The 20586-nt window shown below is 51.0% G+C and overlaps 2 protein-coding genes across 7 annotated transcripts in view; one reads left to right on the forward strand and one right to left on the reverse strand.

The window, feature by feature from the left end:
* TRPC4AP (transient receptor potential cation channel subfamily C member 4 associated protein) overlaps positions 1–1576 on the forward strand; it is an 89929-nt gene extending 88353 nt beyond the window's left edge. For all 6 annotated transcript variants that reach the window (XM_059733265.1, XM_019490209.2, XM_059733262.1 and 3 more), the window contains one exon: positions 643–1576. In XM_059733265.1, the coding sequence (XP_059589248.1) occupies positions 643–780 (138 nt within the window). In that variant the 3' untranslated portion in view covers positions 781–1576. The remainder of the gene's footprint in view (positions 1–642) is intronic.
* Positions 1577–6462: 4886 nt separating this feature from the next.
* The window catches only part of MYH7B (myosin heavy chain 7B), a 54892-nt gene continuing 40768 nt past the window's right edge, over positions 6463–20586 (reverse strand). The window contains exons 29-42 of the mRNA XM_019490206.2: positions 20247–20373; positions 16858–16976; positions 15903–16099; positions 14982–15331; positions 14046–14170; positions 13095–13210; positions 12696–12888; positions 12083–12286; positions 11433–11558; positions 10892–11062; positions 9940–10044; positions 7637–7732; positions 6957–7097; positions 6463–6592 (exon numbers count right to left, since the gene is read on the reverse strand). Coding sequence (XP_019345751.1) covers positions 6581–6592; positions 6957–7097; positions 7637–7732; positions 9940–10044; positions 10892–11062; positions 11433–11558; positions 12083–12286; positions 12696–12888; positions 13095–13210; positions 14046–14170; positions 14982–15331; positions 15903–16099; positions 16858–16976; positions 20247–20373 — 2082 coding nt within the window. The 3' untranslated portion in view covers positions 6463–6580. The remainder of the gene's footprint in view (positions 6593–6956; positions 7098–7636; positions 7733–9939; positions 10045–10891; positions 11063–11432; positions 11559–12082; positions 12287–12695; positions 12889–13094; positions 13211–14045; positions 14171–14981; positions 15332–15902; positions 16100–16857; positions 16977–20246; positions 20374–20586) is intronic.

Here is a 20586-nt window from a genome sequence, read left to right on the forward strand (position 1 = left end):
TGGCTAATGATTACCTGTGACACGACAGCGCACACATCAGGGATCTTGTTTCTTCATTGTACTGTCTCTGTTTTGTAGGTATTTGGCTGTGGAATTTACCCATCCCCTTCCTGTCAGTCTCAAAGCATATTTAGTAGGATTGCTGTAGGGTCTAACGCAGCATTGTCCTATTTCTTGAACTGGAGATCCCATGTGCTTTTCTGTTGTCTGGTCAGAGGAGGGGGTATTTGTTCTGCGTTGGAAATACTGTCTCATCAGCATATGGACAGTGAGAAATTAGGTCTTTTGGTTTGTGGAGATGCTATAAAAATAGCAGCAATATTGGCTTCCTCCAGATTGATTACCATGTTCAATACAACTCTTAAGTTCCCCTTTTTTGGGCTGGGTAAATTCTTGCTGTGTGACAGCTTCCATGAAAACAGTGTAGGCCAAATAGTATCCAAGGGATTAAAATGTTGGCCGTATGAATGAATTGCACTACAGTGACACTTTCAGGTTTCCCTGGGCCAATGTGCAGATGGAGGGGGGTTGGGTGCATGTTCAAAACGCATATCTTGAAGGCACTTCAGCTTCATTTTAATGAACTTCATTGTAATTTGTCAATATTCATCTAATTAGACCCTAACTTCTCTTCCTCCACAGAGCTCATGTATTAGTTTTACTTACTGGAAAGAGACTGTATCTATACTGCTTAGTCCAGATCGGACATCACCTTGTGCCATAGTTAGCTACATCGATGAGGCATATATGGACATTGACAGAGATTTCACTGAGGAATGACTCTTTGGATGCTGGCTGCTGATGGACAGTGCTTGGAAGGTACCTCACAGACTGGATTTTCAGGGATACGCTGTGAAGTGCGTGTATGCTTCTTGGAACCATGGAATACTACTGCATTGTTAAAGACTCTTGTCCCGCCTCTGATCTCTATAGACTTTTCAAACTGTCGGGGCAACACATTCAGCCATATATTCCGGTCATTTTGGGATAAAAGTAATTTTCCACAAAAATCAGGCCTTTTCCTGCTTCTCTCAGGCAAGTGTATTTAGTTCAAACCTTTTCCATTGACAGACAAGGAAGTATTCTATGTGCCAGCTTAATTTTGGTTCTTCCTCATGACCACAGAATTAGCAGGTTTGAAAAGCACAGGAAATGTCCCAACCTATTCAAACACAAGGTCTGACAAACCAGCCTAACTGGGACTCCTGATGCATGCAGGCCACACGCACACAGCCACCAGGAGGACTCACATCAGCTTTAACTTTGGGTTGGGATTTGGAGTTTAGGTTTGACCAGACTGTGTTTCCTCTTAATTCCTGGGAGCTATAGCTCTCTCCACCTTTTTACTATCCACTTTTGGATTGTTTGTACCAAAATCTCTTTGGCCATCATCTGTTTGACTGTGGTGTTCTACTTGGACGTCTCTGCTTCTGCTGCTGTCCTTTCTGTGGATATTTCCCATCTGAAGATGTATTTACAACGCTGCAAAGAAGAGACATTTCAGTAGTAGTGGAATTGCAGTCCGGGGCCTAGCTTTGACTGGGCATTAACCAATTAAAATTTACTGATTTTTAAACTTGTAGCTTGTCCCTTCTTGGGTAACTAATCTGACTTTAAAATCTGGACCAGTGTACTTTTTGCAAGGTAATATGCTCTTAAACATAGTTAGTACTAACCTGCTTATGTCTGGAAGCCTAACACCAGTATCTAAGCTTGCAGTCTTCAGTACCTTAAAATCAAAACACATAATTAATCTCAAAGTGCAATACTTATTGGAGATGTCAGGTTTTTTCCTGGGTTTGTTGTTTTAATGGGTAAGCGTACACAATGCTGAGCATAAACACTCATGGTTAAAAATAACTTTGCTCCCACCTCCCCCGGCAGCTTACAAATTTTAGCAAAACTAAGTGCTTAATCTCAGCTTGCAGCTCATAATCAGGAGTATTAAACAAGTTGCTCCAAGGCTGGATGCTATTATGGTGAGATTTCCTGGAATGAAATAGTCCGTTGTTGAAGTCTGAAGCCAATGCATTTAAAATGCATCTTATGTATTTTGTGGCCCTAATTTAAAAGAAGTCCATTTTTCTAGTCATCCCAAAAAATGAAATTTAAATTTGAAATGTAATAATTTAGATCAGTTTGCACTAATAATTGGTTGCACGGACAGTTCTAGAATTTCCTCAGATGTATTGCAGGAACTGACAGTGAAGGGGGGATCTGAACTTCAGTGCCTTTGTGTATTCCTTCTCCTAGCCCTGGCTTATAACCATCTTCTCCAGGACTTTGTCTGCAGTCAGATGAAGGAAGAGAGAACACGGCTCTGCAGCTAAGCCTGGCACAGAACAAGATGTTCATCTTACAATGTATAATAACCTTTGCCAGCAGAGGGAATAAAAAAATCTCAATTCCTGACAAGGGGTGTGAATGTGCAGGACAGAAGATCAGATCCTGGAATGGGAATTGTACCATCTGAAGAGTGCTGACCTCTCTGTAATCAGACCTGTCTTTTGAGATGACTTCAGCTACTATTAATATGTACATCAGCGGTCCCTGTTGTAGGTCCCATTCATATAAGCCAGATAGCATGGGAGAGTCAGCATTCTCCTTGTGGTGTGTTCAGAATTTCTGAGCCAGTACATCCAGCTGGAGTCATAAGAAGTCTTCTCCTCAAGGGATTTTGCTCCCTAGTAGACTTCATTTCAACACACCACCTCCAGTCAATATCGCTCCTTCACCTAAGATTTCACTTATTGGGGGTACCAGCTACAACTCTCTATTCTTCATCAGCTTTTCCCTCTGGAGCTTAAATACTTTTTGTTCTTAGGGAAGTTTTGTTTCTTGGTGTCTCTGCCTATATTTACCTGTAATAGATGTGCACTCAAAATAAATGCTTCAAACTAAAAAGCTTTTAAATTATAAGGGATGCCTATTCCATAGTGTAGGTAACTGGTGCATCCAAAGATTGCTGCTATAAACCTGCAGAGAATGCGTTTTGGTCTTGTATTTCTAGACTTGTGTAACTCAGAATTAAGGGCCAAACTGCTTTTATCCTTAGCAATTGGCCTGCAAAAGGCTGAGCTAAAATCATCCCCACCTGTTTTCTGTGTAGTGTGTGCGCAGTCCTGTGGGGGGAAGCACAGTGGTTTTCTATGTTTTCTTCTTTAGGCACTTTGGGTTTTCATGAGTACCAACAGCTCCAAGGACCGTTCTGGGTTGGAATCTTGGAGCCAAGCCTCACTATCCCTCTTGCAAGAGGCTCATCGAGAGTTAGCTTGCCCCTGCCAGGTGCACAAAAAGCAAATTCTTCAGTCTCCTCCCTCAAAGTAGCCCCATCCCTTGTGGGGAAGGCTCTGCATGGGATTCTGACAGACTTGTTAGATGCTAAATAAATTGGGGTTAAGTTTCACTTCTGACTTTGATGGAGTTCTTTGTTCATATCAGCCTCCCTGCAAGTCACCAGAAGCAGCTTGATTCTTCCCTCTTGTGGTAGTAGAAATGTCTTATTTAATGAAGAACAGCAGGAGAAATGTCTGTGCCAGGGTAGGATGGAGAGCATGCCAGCTTGGTCACCATCTGTAATGTGGATTTTTATCCGACTTTGTGCTGGAGTGTGGAGCATGGGGGTGGGATCTCATCAGGTTGAACACACTCAAGGAAATCTGCACTATCCCAGTGAATTTCTGAGGTTTGTGCTTAATTAATGCCAGATTAATGCCAATTTATTAACTGCAAATAAACATATTAAATGAAAACTATTAAAGAAATCTATTTTAAAAGAAACCTGTGTGGAGATGTCTTTCTTTATATCAACTCTGGCCTGCTGTGTGAGCAGAGCTGCTGGCATTTCCTGTCAAAGCAAAGGAATCCTTGCAGCCTGAAAGCCTCCACGGTGTGGGTCACTGGGGACTGAGCCTTGCTATCTTGGTTCAGACTCTAGCTTACCTAAGTTCTGCTCTCCTGTTGCTTTGGCAGAGCTCTCCAAGCCCTGGTGGAGGATGAGGAAAGTGTCAGATTTTTACCAACACAGTTCATGATTATGATACTCTCATATTTCTGAACTCTGAATGGGATATGGTCTCTCCCAATCCCCACCCAAGCCAGCTAAACCATGTCAGGGGCAGTTACCCAACCAGCTCAGTATGCAGCCCCTGCTCTTTTGGTGTACAGGTTATAATAGAGAGTTTGTGGTGACCTTTTGATGCTCTATACCAGGGGTGTCCAACCTTTTTGAATGTGGGGCCGGATCATGAACTTTTTATCACCCAGTGGGCCAGCAGGAGTGGGTGCTCACGCGGCCTGTCCAGTCCAGCCACAGCCTGGGGGGGGGGGGGGTCAAGGGGCGCTGCCTGACCACACCGTATCCTCCCTGCCACCTAGACGGCCTCAAGGATGCTTCCACACCTGTGCACCTGGACTCAGCAGCCAGGGGGACATGCAGGGACCCTACAGAGGTGTGTGGGACGGGCAGGGACACTTCCCTGCTCCCTCTCCCCCGGGGCAGCCTGAGCCCAACCAGCAGGGCTCCCTCCCTAGGGCCTGTGACTCACCACCCCCAGCACGATGTCTGCAGGTGCAGGGGGATGCAGGGAGGTGGGAGAGGTGCCAGCTTCCCGCCCCAACAGCCATAGCAGCAACATCCCTCTGCGCCAGCATCCACACCGCCTCCCACCCGCTGCACTGTGACCTGCTCTGGCCTGTGCGGCTGGAGAGACTGGTGCAGGGCGGGGCCAGCATGCAAATGAGGAAGGGAGGGGTGGGACTAGGACTGGACACAGTGAAATGAAGGGGGAGGGGAGGAGCTGCACTGTGTTGGCAACATCAATCTGATGCGGTGCATGTAGGAACCTTGTCCCTTCCCCAGACCTTCAGCAGCCATTAAGAAGCTGCTGAGGGTCTGGGGGGGGGGGGGGGGGAAAAGGAGTGGGAACGAAAGTAAACAGCGTTTACTTTTGTCTCCCGTAGCAGCACTGCGAGCCACAGAAAATGGCTTGGCAGGCCACATGGCGGCCCATGGGCCATATGTTAGACAAGCCTGCTCTATACAAATGAGTGTGCTTATCTCGAGGCACTTCCTGCCCTAAGCCTGGAGTAGCCAGCAGATCTTTGTATGGCTAGTGCAGGAGGGAAGAGCTCAGCAATAGCTTACTTGGAAAACAGCTCCTGCTGTTTCTTCCTGCTTCTGCAGCTGGTCATTGCAATAAGAGGCTGTGTAATGCTGGAGGGAGACAAGCTGCTGTACCAGTCCTAAGAGGAAGGCTGTCTACCCCACTGGGCAAGGAAGATTGTTACAGGCACAGGAAGAGTAGAAAAATGGCTGAGCTTGGCAAGGGCTGCCCTCAGATGCGTGGCACTACAGCATCATTGAATAAACTATGCTGTAGCTCCTCTGGACCCGTTTAAAACAGAAATAAAACTAGACTTGTTCTCTTTTGGTTTGGTTTGCAGCCCCAATAAGAAGGGCCTGTTTAGTGGTGTCTTTTCCACTTGTTCCCTTGCAAGTGAGAAGACTGGGAGGTTCGGTATTTGATATGAATCCTCTTGAGTCCTGTGTAGTAGCACCATTCAGGAGTTGCCATCCCTGTAGACACACAAACAAGAGTCCTCCAAGTTTCTACACCCTGCTAGGCTGCACCCCATTAGGCTGCAGAACCCAGGTGGCTTTTTGCAGCTGGATTGCCAATAATCCCAGGGAGGGACCGTTGCACTGCTCCCTGCATTAATGTTGCCTATTGCAGCCATAGGATGGGTAATATGAGCTCCTCCCAACAACTAGGCTGCTGATATATAACTATAATAATTACTTTAGCTACTCCTTGTACCCACTTCTGCGATCTACAGGGCAGAGGTGATGAAGGGATTCTCTCATCCATAGGTAAGTGTCCTCCCAGGGGATAGCCAAGGCATGCTGTGAGGAGCCTTCTCTGCTGCTCCTCAAACCAGGCCTGTGCTGTGCTGGACATGCTTGGACTTTTAACCAGTGACTCTGGAACCAGCCAGCTAGGTCCTGACTGACAGTTTAAATGAGATCAAAGTCAACTACTGTTACAATCTGCAGTTCCCAGGGCCTTGCTTTCCACTTCATGTGGATGGGCATGGTTATGCCGCCTCCTGCCCGCTCAAGTAGTGTCAGACCTCTAAGTGTTCCTCCAACCATGTGCAGCTGGTAACGGGGCCAGACATAGAGGCATAACTAGCAATTTTGGCACCCTGGGCAGAGCTGCTGGAGAGCACCATTCAGGTGCCCCTTCTAAATTGGCACCTGTGGCTGGCGTGCATCTGGCCAGAGTTTATTTAAGCCATCCGTGTCCCCTTCTAGGGGTTCTTCTAGGTGCCAATTTTTCAGTTCATCCTTTCTTGTGACCCACTGTTGTCAGACATGTCCATGCCTCACTCTGAGAGGCTCTGAAACAGTGCCTGGCTGGCTGTTCCTCTCCCCCACCCCAGACAGCAAGGAGCCTCGTCTCTTGGAAAGCTAGCTTTATTCACTCAGTAAAAAGATGCAATGACTGTTGCAGCCATTTGCACCCAAGGTGCATCAGGCATATGTAACAGGAGGAGTGAGGCTGGCACTTCCTGGCTTCTATTCTTCATGCTGCAAATAAAAAATAAAGAGGGTTAGTATGGACTTACCTCTCCATTGTGGAGCCACATGGTCCTCTAAAGGCAGCTGCAGCACCCTCTAGTGGTGCTTCTCTATGGCATCTTTCACAGCAGCCTTATGCTGCCTCCCTGCTCCAGCAGCTGCTCTTCCTGTGTGAGGCCTGCTGTAGTCAGTTACTGCTGCTCAGTGTGAGCATTGCCTACTGCCTGTGGTGCACCAGCCAGGAGAGAAGTATCACCCCATGGAAAATGGTACTAAAGCAGTGTAGCCATGGGAACCCTCCTCTACACTTGCTTCTCTTCCACCTGCTTGTCAGGCTTAGCTTTGTTTTGGGGCCTTGCATCTGGAGACTTACCTTAGATGTGATGACCACCTCCCTGCTGCGGGCACGCAGCTTGTTGACCTGTGTCTCAGCAATGTCAGCTCGCTCCTCTGCATCATCCAGTTCATGCTGTACCTTGCGGTATTTCACCAGGTTGGAATTAGCTTGCTGCTCCTGTAAATGATGATCCAAGGAGGTAATGATGATCTGTCCCCGTGCATTTTCTCCGTTGTGTTGCCAGCCACTCCCTCCCCTGCCTCAGGCAACTCCTGCTGGGCAGGTCTGCACATCTTACTGAGGGAATTCTGCTCTGAACACAGCACTGCTGGAGGTGCTGAAATCCCAGTCCCTGTACAAATGGAGCTTAGGCAGTGATGTACCAGCTGGTACCAAGTACCAGCTTCCTCAGCCTGACCTACTGATGTGTCTTGTGCTTGAGAGGCAAGGAGCCCCCTCAGCCTCAGCAGGACAGGAGACCCTGTGGCTGATTTTAGAGCACAAAGCTGTTGCTATAGAGGACTCCCACAGCCCTGGGCTGAGCCTGGTAGACATCCATTATTACGTTCTTGGTGCCTTCCCCAGGCAAGTCAGAGCTGTGACCAGAGAGTTTCCAGTTTCCTGCTCCAGAGGAACATGTGGTGAGTGTCTTCTGCTTTGGGTAGCAGGTTCCCTCATCTGTTGAGGCTTGGTGGGGTGGTAGGGGCAGCACTTACTGCCTCCTCATACTGGCGCTTGTAGCTCTTGACTTTGGTCTGTAGTTTGTCAATCAGGTCCTGCATCCGGGCCAGGTTCTTTCTGTCTTCCTCAGTCTGAAAGGTGCCAGCCAAAGCCATTTGTGAAATGCCAGTTCCCACCTGCAGCCTCCCACCCCTCCCTGGGCTTCTTTCTCCCTTATACCCTTTCCAGGGCAGCCAAAGCCTTTCTCTTTGGGTACCTTTGCACAAAGCAAATCTGTCCCCTCAGTGATCTTTCTTTCCCACAGACCTCCCCTGTGGCACAGAGCACTTTGGTGACCCTTCCCTTCCCCCCTGACACACACACGTGCGCGCATGCGCGTGTTTAGGAGGTCTTGTCTCTTCTTTCCATTTGTTCTGACCAGGAATCCTGGTTTTCTGTTTCCCATGGAAAAAAATGGAGTAAAAGGCGGATTTCCCCCTTACCGAAGGAAAATGCAGATTTCTCATTTTAGTGGAGAAACCTGTGGATTTTGAAGTTTTGCAAAGAGCTCGCTGCAGGCTGGCAGAGTTCCAGCCTGCAAAGGGCTGGGAGGGAGTCGAAGGAGGGCAGTCAGGCAAGGGGGTCCATGTGTCTATATATGCACATGGCTGCCAGGCAGCCTGGAGGGCAGCTCCTGTAGGTAAGAAGGGTGGAGGGGATTCAGGCCCCCATAGAGAGGGAGAGAGGGAGTTGGGCAGGGCTGGGGCTGCTGCCCAGCCAGGTGGTGTCTAGGGCTTGGGACCTGGGGCTGCAATGCGCGGCCACAGGGACCCAGTGGGGAACAGGATGGGGCTGTGGGCGGCTCATCCAGGGGGTAGGGCCAGCTCCCCGCCACTGCGCGTACTCCCAGAGGGCAGGAGAGACCCATGTCCCCCAGATCTGTGCATGGGGTGGGAGCAGGTCAGGCTGCCTGCTGTGGGCTTGGGCTCTCGCCCTGCTGCCTTCCCCTGGGATCTCCACAGCCAGGCAGGTGCGACCCAGTGCTGCAGGGAACAGTGGAGCCATGCAGGAAGGCTGCTTGGTGCTGCAAGCCCCGCACTATCCTGGTGAGGTGTCTCCTGCCTGCATGGCAGCAGCAGAAGTGTTCCAGGGTTGTGCCTCACTGCTGCTGCGCAGCCCTACTAGGCTGCAGGGAGCCTGAGCCCACAATGGGCAGCTTGTCCCCACCCCACGCACAGATCTGGGGGGCACAGGTCCCACCTGCCCCCCTAGGAATGCATGCAGTGACGCGGAGCCAGCCCCTCCTCTGCCCGAGCCCACAGCAGACAGGCAGCAGGAAGCGGGGGTCGGGGGAAGAGAGAGCTGGGCTCTGCTTCCCTGCAGCAGTCACTGCCTCCTGCCAGGAGCCACTGCCTCCTGCTGCAGACCTGGGTACCTGGCCCCAGAGCCCTGGCAGCTAGGGGCCCCCTCTGGCAGGGCAGGTGGGGCAGGGGCTGTGGGTGGGGGGAAGGGGCACCAGCAAGGCTGGGAGGGCTGTGGGGGTGGGGGGGGAATAAGGGGCATGAGCAGGGCCAGGGGGCTGTAGAGGGGAGTGGGGGGCAGCAGCAGGGCTGTGGCAGGCCTATCATTTTAATCATTAATTTGGGGGGTTTTATCAGAGAAATTGTGATTTTTTATTTTTTTTTATCAGGGAAAACCAGGATCCCTGGTTCTGACTGCTCGTGCTCATACTGCTTCCCCAAGGCAGCTGAGGCCAAAAGCACTTTTAAGCAACAGAAGAGAACTTTTTTTTTTTTTTATTTAAAGGAATTTTTCATGTTCCAAGCCAAATCAGCCAAATCAAGTCCAAATCTATGAGTCAGTCCAGAACCATAGGTGGCCCTATAACCAACAAATATCTTCCACCCCACCAGGGGCTTCAGATATTTCCAATGTCTCTTGGCAGGCATCCTACATGCAGGCCCAAGCCCAGAGGCTTGGGGTTCGGATGCCTCCAAGTTTTGCCTGCCCACAGCCATATGGCCGCAAGAGCAAGCTAGGGAGGAGCCTCCTATTTCCATAAAGTAGGCTTTAAGCCCCAACACCTCAGCAGGTACTAAACCACACCAAAAGAACAGTTATTCCCCGGGCTCTTAAGAAAAACTGGTTTCATGGACCCAGGTACATGGTATTTCCCCTGAGAACAGGGCCGGGAAGGATCCCAGAGTTGCTCTGGCTTATCAGAGAGACCTGCAGCCTCTGCCTGTGTCTGCCCCGCCTAGCAGCAGCCAGCACAGAAGGCTGAGTATGTGCACTGCTAGCAGGCTGTGGGGTGACTCCCTGGGGAGTCCTGTAGGCTCAGAGCTGGGCACTAGCATACCTGGTAGGTCAGCTCCTTGATCCTCCTCTCATACTTGCGGATGCCTTTCTGGGCCTCAGCTGTCTTCTTCTGCTCAGTGTCCAGCTCCCCCTCCAGCTCCCTCACCTGCAGGCAGCAAGCAGCCGCAATGTCACCACTCCCCTCACTTCCCAGCACTTCTTCACCTAACCCCTTAGAGAGTCCTCCCTGGTTTCCTCCAGAGCGTGGCTAAATCTCTAACACCACCTCATTCTGAGCTGGGATACTCTAGTTCCTTTGCCCTCCAGTCCGATGCCTTGTCCCAGCAAATGGAGACCTGCTGGGTGAATGGCTGGGCTTCTCTACCATATCCTGGATATGGAAATGTGAGAGGATAAAAGGAACCAAGACCAGGTTCCTGGGTTGGCCTCCTTGCTGGAGGCAGTATAGTATCTCCTCCATGCTTTTTGGTGCAGCCTGACACACCGGGCTGAGTCAGCACCACGAATCCACCCTTAGAGAGCTGCAGAGAAGAGATGCAGGAAGTGACTGGTGCATTCCTATACAGAGCCCTGCATCTTCTGGCCCCCTGAGGGCATGGCATGGCTGAGGGTGCTGGGCACTGAGGATCTGTCCTTGGTCTGCAAAGGCCAACCTCGTACTGGTATGAAGCACACCATTTGGGAGTCAGTGCCCATTGCCAGGTGCAGGAGGGCTAAGGGGCTCTAAGAGAAATCTGGAGCCTGGGGATTTGCTTTGATCTGGTCTCACTCCCTGCCTCCCCTGAGTCCTGTGACCAAGCAAGCAGCCATGCCACAGAGGGTGCTGTGAGAAGCTGGGTAGGAAAGGCACTGGCTGCAGACAAAAGCAGTTAGCACTCTTTCCTGCCTATGCAGGGGGTCGGACTCGATGATCTATTGAGGTCCCTTCCGACACTAGCATCTATGAATCTATGAAGCTGTTCTACACAGCACTGGGTGGTTCCAGCACTTACTCTGGCCTCCAGCTTCTGGATCTGCTTCTTGCCTCCTTTGAGGGCAATCTGCTCAGCCTCATCCAGGCGCATCTGCAGGTCCTTGATGGTCTGTTCCATGTTCTTCTTCATCCGCTCCAGGTGGGCACTTGTGTCCTGCTCCTTCTTCAGTTCCTCTGCCATCATGGCTGCCTGCAGGTACCCAGTGGCTCTGTCACTGCTGCACAAGGCTTTCAGGTTCTCAGGCCTCCCCTGCCAGACCCCTTTAGGCTCAGGTAACCTCCCATATTGATTCCGTCCACTTGCAACCTACCTCCCACATATAGCTTCAGTTTGCCTAGAATTGTCCATTCCAGACCCAGATGAGGAGCTACAGCACTGTTTTCCCCCACCCTGACCCACTGTTAGGTTTTGTCAGCCACCCTAGAGGGCAAAGCAAGTCCTGGTACAACAGAAACTGGTAATTCATGCCCCTCTCCACTGACATATTGAGGCTGTGCTATGCCCCAGGACTGGCCCCAGCCCTTCTGGGAGTGCTTAGCCAACCTTCTCATACACTCACATCTGTGATTGCTTTCTTGGCCTTCTCCTCTGCATTGCGACATTCCTGCACAGCCTCTTCCACCTCTGTGGTGAGTTGGGCAATGTCTGCCTCCATCTTTTTCTTCTGATTAATCAGGCCTGTGTTCTGAGCACAGAGATAGGGTAGTGTTACCCTGTAGGCACAAGCTTTTCTTTCGCACGGGGTGCTCTATTCACTCAGAGGCTCATCATGCAGTTGGACTGTTCTCAGTGGGGATGGGCTATTTGCATGGGACCAGAGTGCAGGGATGGCCTGTTTGCATGGGGATGGGTTGTGGGGCCAGGCTGTTCACATGTGGCCCAGGGCTTTGGGATCTAGAGTGTGCTAGGAAGCAAGGGCACTCCCTGTTCACTGCACTCTCCTAAGACAGTCTACTTTCAGGGCTGTGCACCACTGCTGCTGACCAACAAAGCAGCACATAAATTTCAAAGCTGGAATGAACCACTGTGTGCTTCTGCATAGCCCATGCCATAGGATGCCCCTCCATTAATTCTGTGGGAATGAGCTGGTCTTCTAGACAAGTGCCCAAACCTGGGCGATGGGCTGAGACTCATGGCACAGGTGAGGTGCACAGCAGCTGTTGTCTGCAAGCCCCCTCCCCAACAGAGGCCTGCATGAGCTGGGCTCACCTGTGAATGAAGCAGATTCACTCTCTCAGTAGCCTCCAGCAGTTCCTGCTCAGCCAGCTTCCTGCCCCGCTCAGCTTGCTCCAGTGCTGCCCGCAGCTCCTCCACCTCTGCCAGCAGCAGGTTGTTGCGCCTCTCTAGGGCTGCTGCCTGCTCCTTGAGGTCGTCATTATGGCGCATGGTGTCATCCAGTTCAATTTGCAGGTCCTGCCAATGACATCCATGCAGCAGGGATCAAGAGGATTGAAGGAAACAGACACATTCCCATCCTCCCAGCAGGGGTCAGAGGATAGGCAGGACATGCTGCACATCAAGGGATCAGGATCACCATGTGATCCTGAAAAGACAGCCAGCTGCTAGCCAGGCATCAGGCAGGACGTGCCACACATCAAGGGATCAGGATCATCATGTGATCCTGAAAAGGCAGCCAGCTGCTAGCCAGGCATCAGGCAGGACCTGGAGCCAGATGGTGCACCAGCCATTGCTGCCCTTGCCTTCAGACTGACTGAGTGAACACAGGACCAAGACAGTATCTGGGAATGGCACTGAGCCCCCTGAGCTGGCCCACAGCAGTAGCCAGGCAATCCTTATCCCTCAGGCAGGAGTCAGGACTGACTTTGATTTGAGACTGGAGCTGCCGAACCATCTTCTGGGCCTCAGCAGCCTGGCGGTTGGCATGGCTCAGCTGTATCTCCATCTCATTCAGGTCTCCCTCCATCTTCTTCCTCAGCCTGATGGCCTCATTCCTAGCTTTAGCCTCTGCATCCAGCGTGGCCTGCATGGAATCCATGGCACGCTGGTGGTTACGCCTGGGAGGGAAGGGAGTTGGGAGAAAGGGATTAATCCTCCTGTAGTACTGAGACTGTGGCTTTCACACTTTAGTTATGCATTTGAACTAGTTCTCCTGATATCCCTGTCTCAGGATTGCAGGGCAGCCTTGCTGATACCAGCCCACAGAAAAGTGAGGTGGGCATTGTAGATACAGCCTGCTCCTGGCTTGGGGCTTGGACCCTACCTCAGGTTCTCAAATTCCTCATCCTTCTCTGCTAGTTTCCTGTCCACATCAGCCTTGACCTGGTTCAACTCCAACTGGATTCGCAGGGTCTTGCTCTCTTCATGTTCCAGTGCCCCCTAGGGACAACAGCAGACATGGCATTAGTATGGTGAACATGGGGACAGCATTTATGGCTCTCCCAGCTATCTATTTGCACTCCTTGCAAATGTGGCATTATAGAGGGCAAGGGCAATATATTTTTCCTGCCAGGGCCAGGCAGTCCTAGCCTTGCCATGCTCTTCAGCCTGAACACGCTGGTTTTTTTGGAGAGGTTGGGGAAGTCAGAGCTGGAGCACCAAGTGGGGAGGGACAGAATGGCAGGAATGGGGGACACACCTCAGCCCAATGCCTAGGGCACAGTCCTCACATGAGGAAACTACCACGCTGCCAGAACTGAAACCACCATGTTGCAAGCACTTGTCCATTAATAAAAAATTGTTGTAAAATGCAACCTGAATGAGATGTTCACAAAGGAGCCTTCACTATAGCCCTACAGGGCCAAGGGGAAACTAAGCCAAGTGCCCTGCTCTAGCTCACAATACACTGGTGCTGGAGCTAAGGACAGAGCCCAGGAATTCTGTGTCCCTACCGTCCCAGAATCCAGAGGGTTGTTGTGCTGCTGGTAGCATACAGGAGGTGACTGGTGGCTGCCCAAGGGCCATCCACAACTGGAGCCTTGAAGTGACAAGTGTAAAAGGGGAAGCAATAATTGAGCTGGAGGGGTCATGTGGGTTTTTGAAGGAGCACTAACCCTTGAGCAAGAACTAACACTGATAACCCCAAGGTGCAAAGAGGAGGGGCTGCTCATGCCTCTTGCAATGGGTATTTGAATCAACTCGGATGGGTACTGGGCATGTGAGAGATACCTCCTCACAGCAGTAGCAGGGCATTTCCTCTTGGCTCTGAGCTCACCTCAGCCTCCTCCAAGGCAGCCTGGATCTCACTCTTCTCACACTCCAGGGTCTTTTTCAGCTTCTCCAGCTCATGGATGGTCTTGCCACTCATGCTGATCTGATCTGTCAAGTCAGCAATCTCCTCTGTGCCAGATCAGAAAGACCTTAGGTTATGAGTGTGTTGCAGAGGCCTGAGCTTTCCTGCAATCCCTCAGAGAAATGGTCAAAGCAAGCAAACAGCTCTGAACCTAATGCTTTCATCCTGAGCCCGCTTCACAACCTGGCAGCTGTCCAGGGAGCACCTCTGCTGCCCTAGACAGGTGCTGGAAGTGACTTTGAAACCTGCATTCAGATCTCCCCCACCCCTTCAGTACTCAGCTGCTGGCTTGTGTCCTCAAATGGGCTACCTGGGCACTGGCAGCTGAGCTGTGTTATGGTGTCATAGAACAGCATGCAGAGTGCAGCAAAAGTAGTCTAGCTTCTGTCTGCCCTCCCCCCTGCACTCTGAGGTCAAACTAGAGGCTGGGTGGGAGGGCATTGGTGACAGGAGCAGGTGTGCAAAGCAGAGCTGGCCAAGGAGTACTCCTGACACCCAGGTAGTATAAACATGGGCAGCGTCACTGCCCCAGACGTTACCTCAACTGTACAATACCCTTGTTCTCCCTTTGAGGCAAAATATCCATTAGAAAAACAAACAACAGTTTTGAAATAGCAGCCAGGTTCAACCCTGCCTGGACCTTCATGACTGCAGTGGGATGAACACTGCCCCACCTTGGAAAAAAAAAACACCCACTCCAAAGAGGAGGAAGGGATAAGTCCCTGTCTGGCCGGTGACTCTTCCTGGAGTTGGGGACATAGAAGTGCTGCTAGGTTCTGTGCCTAGCCCTGTGAGAGGGAGGGGCATGAGCCTCAAAATATCGTAGGACTGTTCAGCCATGTGTCAGATCCTGTGTACCTTGCAGGTTTTTGTTCTCTCGTTTGAGGGTCTCCAAGTTGTCCAGGGACTCCTCGTAGGCATTCTTGAGCTTGAACAGTTCGGTGCTCAGGCTACGAGACTCTTTCTGGGAGGCCTCCAGCTCTGCCTGGGTCTCTTCATACTTCTGTTTCCACTCAGCAATAATCCTGTCAAAGTTGCGCTGCTTTTTGTCCAGGGCAGCAGCTGCAGAGTTGGCTCTCTCCAAGTCAATGGACAGGTCCTCGATCTCGGTCTGCAGCCGGTGCTTAGTCTTCTCTAGGGAGGAGCACTTGGCATGTGCAGCCTCCACAGCCTCCTCTGCCTCCTGCAGCCTGATGGCCAGCTTCTTTCTATCCAGAGCAATCGGGGCATGAGCCACAGGTAGCCATCCCAACCCATCCCCTTTTACCACCCCATCAGCCTGGGTCTCCAAAGGGGGCAAGGTTTGACTAGAAAAGGCAGAGCTTTACCCAATTTAATCAATACAGGCCTGATCCAAGGGCCCTTTTGAGTCAGTCAATGATTTCTGTGAATTTTGTCCTGCCCCTGGGAGGAATGAAAGCCACAGCAGGCCTGAACACTGCTCCCTACTTGGTGGAAGAGCTTGCCCCAGTATAAGCCCTTTAGGTACACAAGTGGAGGTGTGTGTTGGCTAATAGATCTAGATCCAGGCCCTTTCCTCAGCAACACTACAGACAGCCAGTGAAAGATATAAACCCCTCACAAACAGAGTGCTGGGTTGTGTTACATATGTTGCCTTGGCCAGCTCATTGGCATTTCCTGGCAATAGGAAGCAATTCTGTACGTGTGATTACAGAGTCCTCAATGACTACAGGCCTGTACTGGAAAAGTTGCTCATGTTGCCACCCTGGAAAGAGGTTGGGGCACTGATTTCAAGTGTGTGAACCTGCAGGAACTCACTTCGCTTCCTCTAGCTCTTCTGTCCTTTGAATGGCATCCGTCTCATACTTGGTTCTCCATTGGGCCACCTCAGCATTGGCCTTTGACAGGGACCTCTGGAGCTCACTCTTGGCTTCTACCTCTTCCTCATACTGTTCCCGCAGGAGGTCACAGTCATGGCGAGATGCTTGCAGGGCATGCGCCAAGGCATTTTTGGACTAGAAAGCAGAAAATGTGAGAAGAGAGACTGACATCAAACTCCCCAAGGCCCTCATAGCCCACAGGCAGGGTTTTGGTGTTAGGTCTTGCCCAGTCATGCACAAAAGCAGGGCTCCATGCTTGCGAAGACTCCAGGGTCTGCATCTCATTTATTACAGTGAGTTTAAAAGTGGCTAAAGCCAGACTGACTGTCTGGATGACTGCTGAGTTTTGTGCCAGGGCATGTCTTGCACTGCCCATGTAGGAACATAGACCTATCCTGGAGGGGCAATCCCATGCCAGAAGAAAGAATTTGGTGTCCATTGTGGAGGTGCCTGGAAGTGCAGGGAGGTGAAAGTATATGCACCAGCTCAGTTCATATATTGACCCAAACATCAACCATCCAATTGTAGTTGTTGGTCATGAGTGACTGGGCTAGGTCCAGATCTTAATGGAAGAAGCATGCCCTGTTCTCAGTGTCATAGCTATCCCTGGCACAGCCACATTTCAGGACACACTTTCCCCTGTTCAGAGCACTAGCCTCAGCCCTCACCACTGCTTGGGTAGCCTGTGGTCCTGTGAGCACAGGTACAGCATGGAGCTGTGATACCAGTGACCAAACAATCAGGAAGAGGCTGCTTGGCTATTTTCCATCAGAGGCTCAGATGCAAGTTCTCACTGCTGGGCCATTTGTTTCTACCCAGGTTCTTAGACTGTCAGCCAACTTCCTGCCTGAGAGAGGCCCTGGGGGGATCAAACATCACCTATTCAACCTTACCTTGGTCTCTTCTTCTAGCTGCCTCTTGAGCTCCTCAATCATCTGTGTAAATGAGGTCTTCCCACGGGTCAACTGGTTGATAAAAGACTCCTTTTCCTCCAGGAGCCGGCTCAGCTCCCCTGGGGGCAGACAAAACCAGCCACAATGAGGATGGAGACATGGAAGCCATGCAAAGCCATTTTGTTGCGGATCTCATGCTCTTCACCTTCCGGGGCCCAAATCAGAAAGACAGAACTTTGCCAGGATGCCAAGAGTCCCTAGGAAGGAGTTTTGATATGGAGCTCTTGCTCATATCCATCCCATGGCACTAGGCTGAAGCTCATCACTGAACTTCCTCAGAGCTGGAGGGGTTGGACTGGTTGTCCTGGCTATAGATTCATAGATTCATAGATGTTAGGGTCGGAAGGGACCTCAATAGATCATCGAGTCTGACCCCCTGCATAAGCAGGAAAGAGTGCTGGGTCTAGATGACCCCAGCTAGTTGCTCATCTAACCTCCTCTTGAAGACCCCCAGGGTAGGGGAGAGCACCACCCCCCTTGGGAGCCCGTTCCAGACCCTGGCCACTCGAACTGTGAAGAAGTTCTTCCTAATGTCCAATCTAAATCTGCTCTCTGCTAGCTTGTGGCCATTATTTCTTGTAACCCCCGGGGGTGCCTTGGTGAATAAATACTCACCAATTCCCTTCTGTGCCCCCATGATGAACTTATAGGCAGCCACAAGGTCGCCTCTCAACCTTCTCTTGCGGAGGCTGAAAAGGTCCAGTTTCTCTAGTCTCTCCTCGTAGGGCTTGGTCTGCAGGCCCTTAACCATACGAGTGGCCCTTCTCTGCACCCTCTCCAGGTTATCCGCATCCCTCTTGAATTGCGGCGCCCAGAATTGCACGCAGTACTCCAACTGCGGTCTGACCAGCGCCTGATAGAGGGGAAGTATCACCTCCTTGGACCTATTCGTCATGCATCTACTGATGCATGATAAAGTGCCATTGGCTTTTTTGATGGCTTCGTCGCACTGCCGACTCATGTTCATCTTGGAGTCCACTAGGACTCCAAGATCCCTTTCCACTTCTGTGCTACTCAGCAGGTCATTCCCTAGGCTGTAGGTGTGCTGGACATTCTTCCTCCCTAGGTGCAGCACTTTGCATTTCTCCTTGTTGAACTGCATTCTGTTGTTTTCTGCCCACTTGTCCAACCTATCCAGATCTGCTTGCAGCTGTTCCCTATCCTCCGGCGTGTCCACCTCTCCCCATAGCTTTGCGTCATCTGCAAACTTGGACAGAGTACATTTCACTCCCTCGTCCAAGTCACTGATGAAGACATTAAAGACTATCGGTCCAAGGACCGAGCCCTGCGGGACCCCACTGCCCACACCCTTCCAGGTCGAAACCGACCCATCCACCACAACTCTCTGGGTGCGACCCTCCAGCCAATTCGCCACCCACCTAACTGTGTAGTCATCCAAGTCACAGCCTCTTAACTTGTTCACCAGTATGGGGTGGGATACCGTATCGAAGGCCTTCCTGAAGTCTAAGTATACGACATCCACCCCTCCTCCTGTGTCCAGGCATTTCATAACCTGGTCATAAAAAGAAACTAGATTGGTCAGGCACGATCTGCCTGCCACGAACCCGTGCTGATTTCCCCTCAGCATAATTTGTCCTGCCGGGCTCTCACAAATATGAGCCTTGATAATTTTTTCAAAGACTTTGCCAAGGATGGAGGTGAGACTGACAGGTCTATAGTTGCCTGGGTCCTCCTTCCTCCCCTTTTTGAAAATGGGGACCACGTTGGCCCTTTTCCAGTCCTCCAGGACTTGGCCCGTGCGCCACGAGCTTTCAAATATTCCCGCCAGTGGCTCTGCAATGATGTCGGCCAGTGCCTTCAGCACCCTTGGATGGAGCTCATCCGGGCCTGCTGACTTAAAGGCATCCAGTTCTTCCAAGTGACTCTGCACCATCTCAGGGTCTATGCATGGAAGTCTGGCGCCTTGCTGCTGCCTCTCTACAACCCCAGTGAGAGACTTGTCGTGCCCCTCGCTTAGGAACACTGAGGCAAAGAACTCATTGAGTTCAGCCTTGTCCCCCCTGTCCGTCACCAATTGTTTCTGGCCATTTAGCAGGGGTCCTATTCCTCCCTGGGCCTTCCTTTTACTCCCTATATATCTAAAAAACAATTTCTTGTTGTCTTTTACTTGGGTTGCCATCCTCAGCTCCATGGTAGCTTTGGCCCGTCTAACTGCCTCCCTACAAGCACGAGCAGAGGAGGTATATTCACCTTTGGTGATCTCTCCCTGTTTCCACTTTTTATGTACTCCCCTTTTGTCCCTTAGGCTGCCCTGGATTTCTCTGGTCAGCCAGGGAAGCCTCCTAGCCCCTTTCCCTCTTTTGCCTCGCTCGGGGATCGTCTCGCTTTGTGCACGAAGGATCGTTTCCTTAAGGCACAGCCACCCTTCTTGGGCTTCCATCTCTTCAAATCTCCTACTCTGCAGTGCGTCCTTGACTAATCGCCTGAGTTCATTGAAATCAGCTTTCCTAAAGTCTAGCACTTTCACCCTACTAGTTACCTTACCCACTCGCCGTCTATGGTCCACTGCTAGCCCAGACTCAACTGAAATGGACTTTATGTTGTGTTTCTTATTTTCTGGAGATGGCAAAGTGTTTTACACATCAGTGAGCCCCCAACTCAGCCATGCTGCAGTGGACAAAACTAGTTTGGACTCCAAGACTGTCCTTGTGCAGCCTGGATGGTAAAACCCCATTCACTGTGGACATGTTGGCCATGACAGGGAGGCTCTTGGCATTCACCCAATTGCCAGCAGGGAGCCTGGTTTGACATTACTACTAAGGGACATGCTCTGACACAGCCAGCCTCAGAAGACCTTTACTTCATAGACAACTGTGTGGAACCTGCTACTAGTCCCCGCAGAGTCAGCACCATGGAATCATGGGACACAACAGCAACAGCTACATCTCTGGACGTAGAGGACAGACTATGTCACCTGGTAGCTCCCTGCTGTTAAAACCTGAGCCCTTGGCACACTCCATAGTCCAGGGCAAAGTTGATAATAATGGCACTATCCTATTCTCTTTTCTTCAGAACACGTTGGCCTGTCATTGTGGCCATTAGGAAGTCTCGGTGAGCTCAGGAGGACCAGGGCTTCCAGCCTATACATTGTGGAGCTAGGATGGGGGGATGCCTCCTAATTAACCAGTGTGACAGTCAGGTGTGTTCTGCTGCTAGCAACACGCCCCTCACTTAAAGAAAGGACTTAATCTCTGGACAGCAGAACATATTTCAAAGTCAGTGATGTTAACCCTGTGGTTTAGGGAGATCAGTTGTAGGATGCCTCTGTCGGCTGCTCCCTGAGCTTGGCAGCATCATTCTCAACCTACCACTCTCTGTCTGCAGCCTGGCTCGCTGGGTGCTCACGTCAGCCAGCTGCCGCTGCAGCTCATCCACTTTGGACTTGGCTTCATTCAGCTGGTCCTCGTAGGTTCGGCACAGCTTTTCAGCATTTGCCTACAGTGATCAAGTGAGTCCAGGATCAGACCCTTGTCCCATACAAACAGAACTCTGTACTCTGCTCAATGGGCCCATGAGGGAGCTATTCCCCTTCTTACCCTTGGCACTCACCTGGCTCTAACTAGGGGTTTCACTTGTCCTAACCCTAGGGGGTGCAGATCCTGTAGACGGGATTCCCATTCAGCCCCCAATAGCTCATACAACATAAAT

The sequence above is a fragment of the Alligator mississippiensis genome, chromosome 9, assembly GCF_030867095.1.
Source record: "Alligator mississippiensis isolate rAllMis1 chromosome 9, rAllMis1, whole genome shotgun sequence".
Classification (NCBI taxonomy): Eukaryota; Metazoa; Chordata; order Crocodylia; family Alligatoridae; genus Alligator; species Alligator mississippiensis.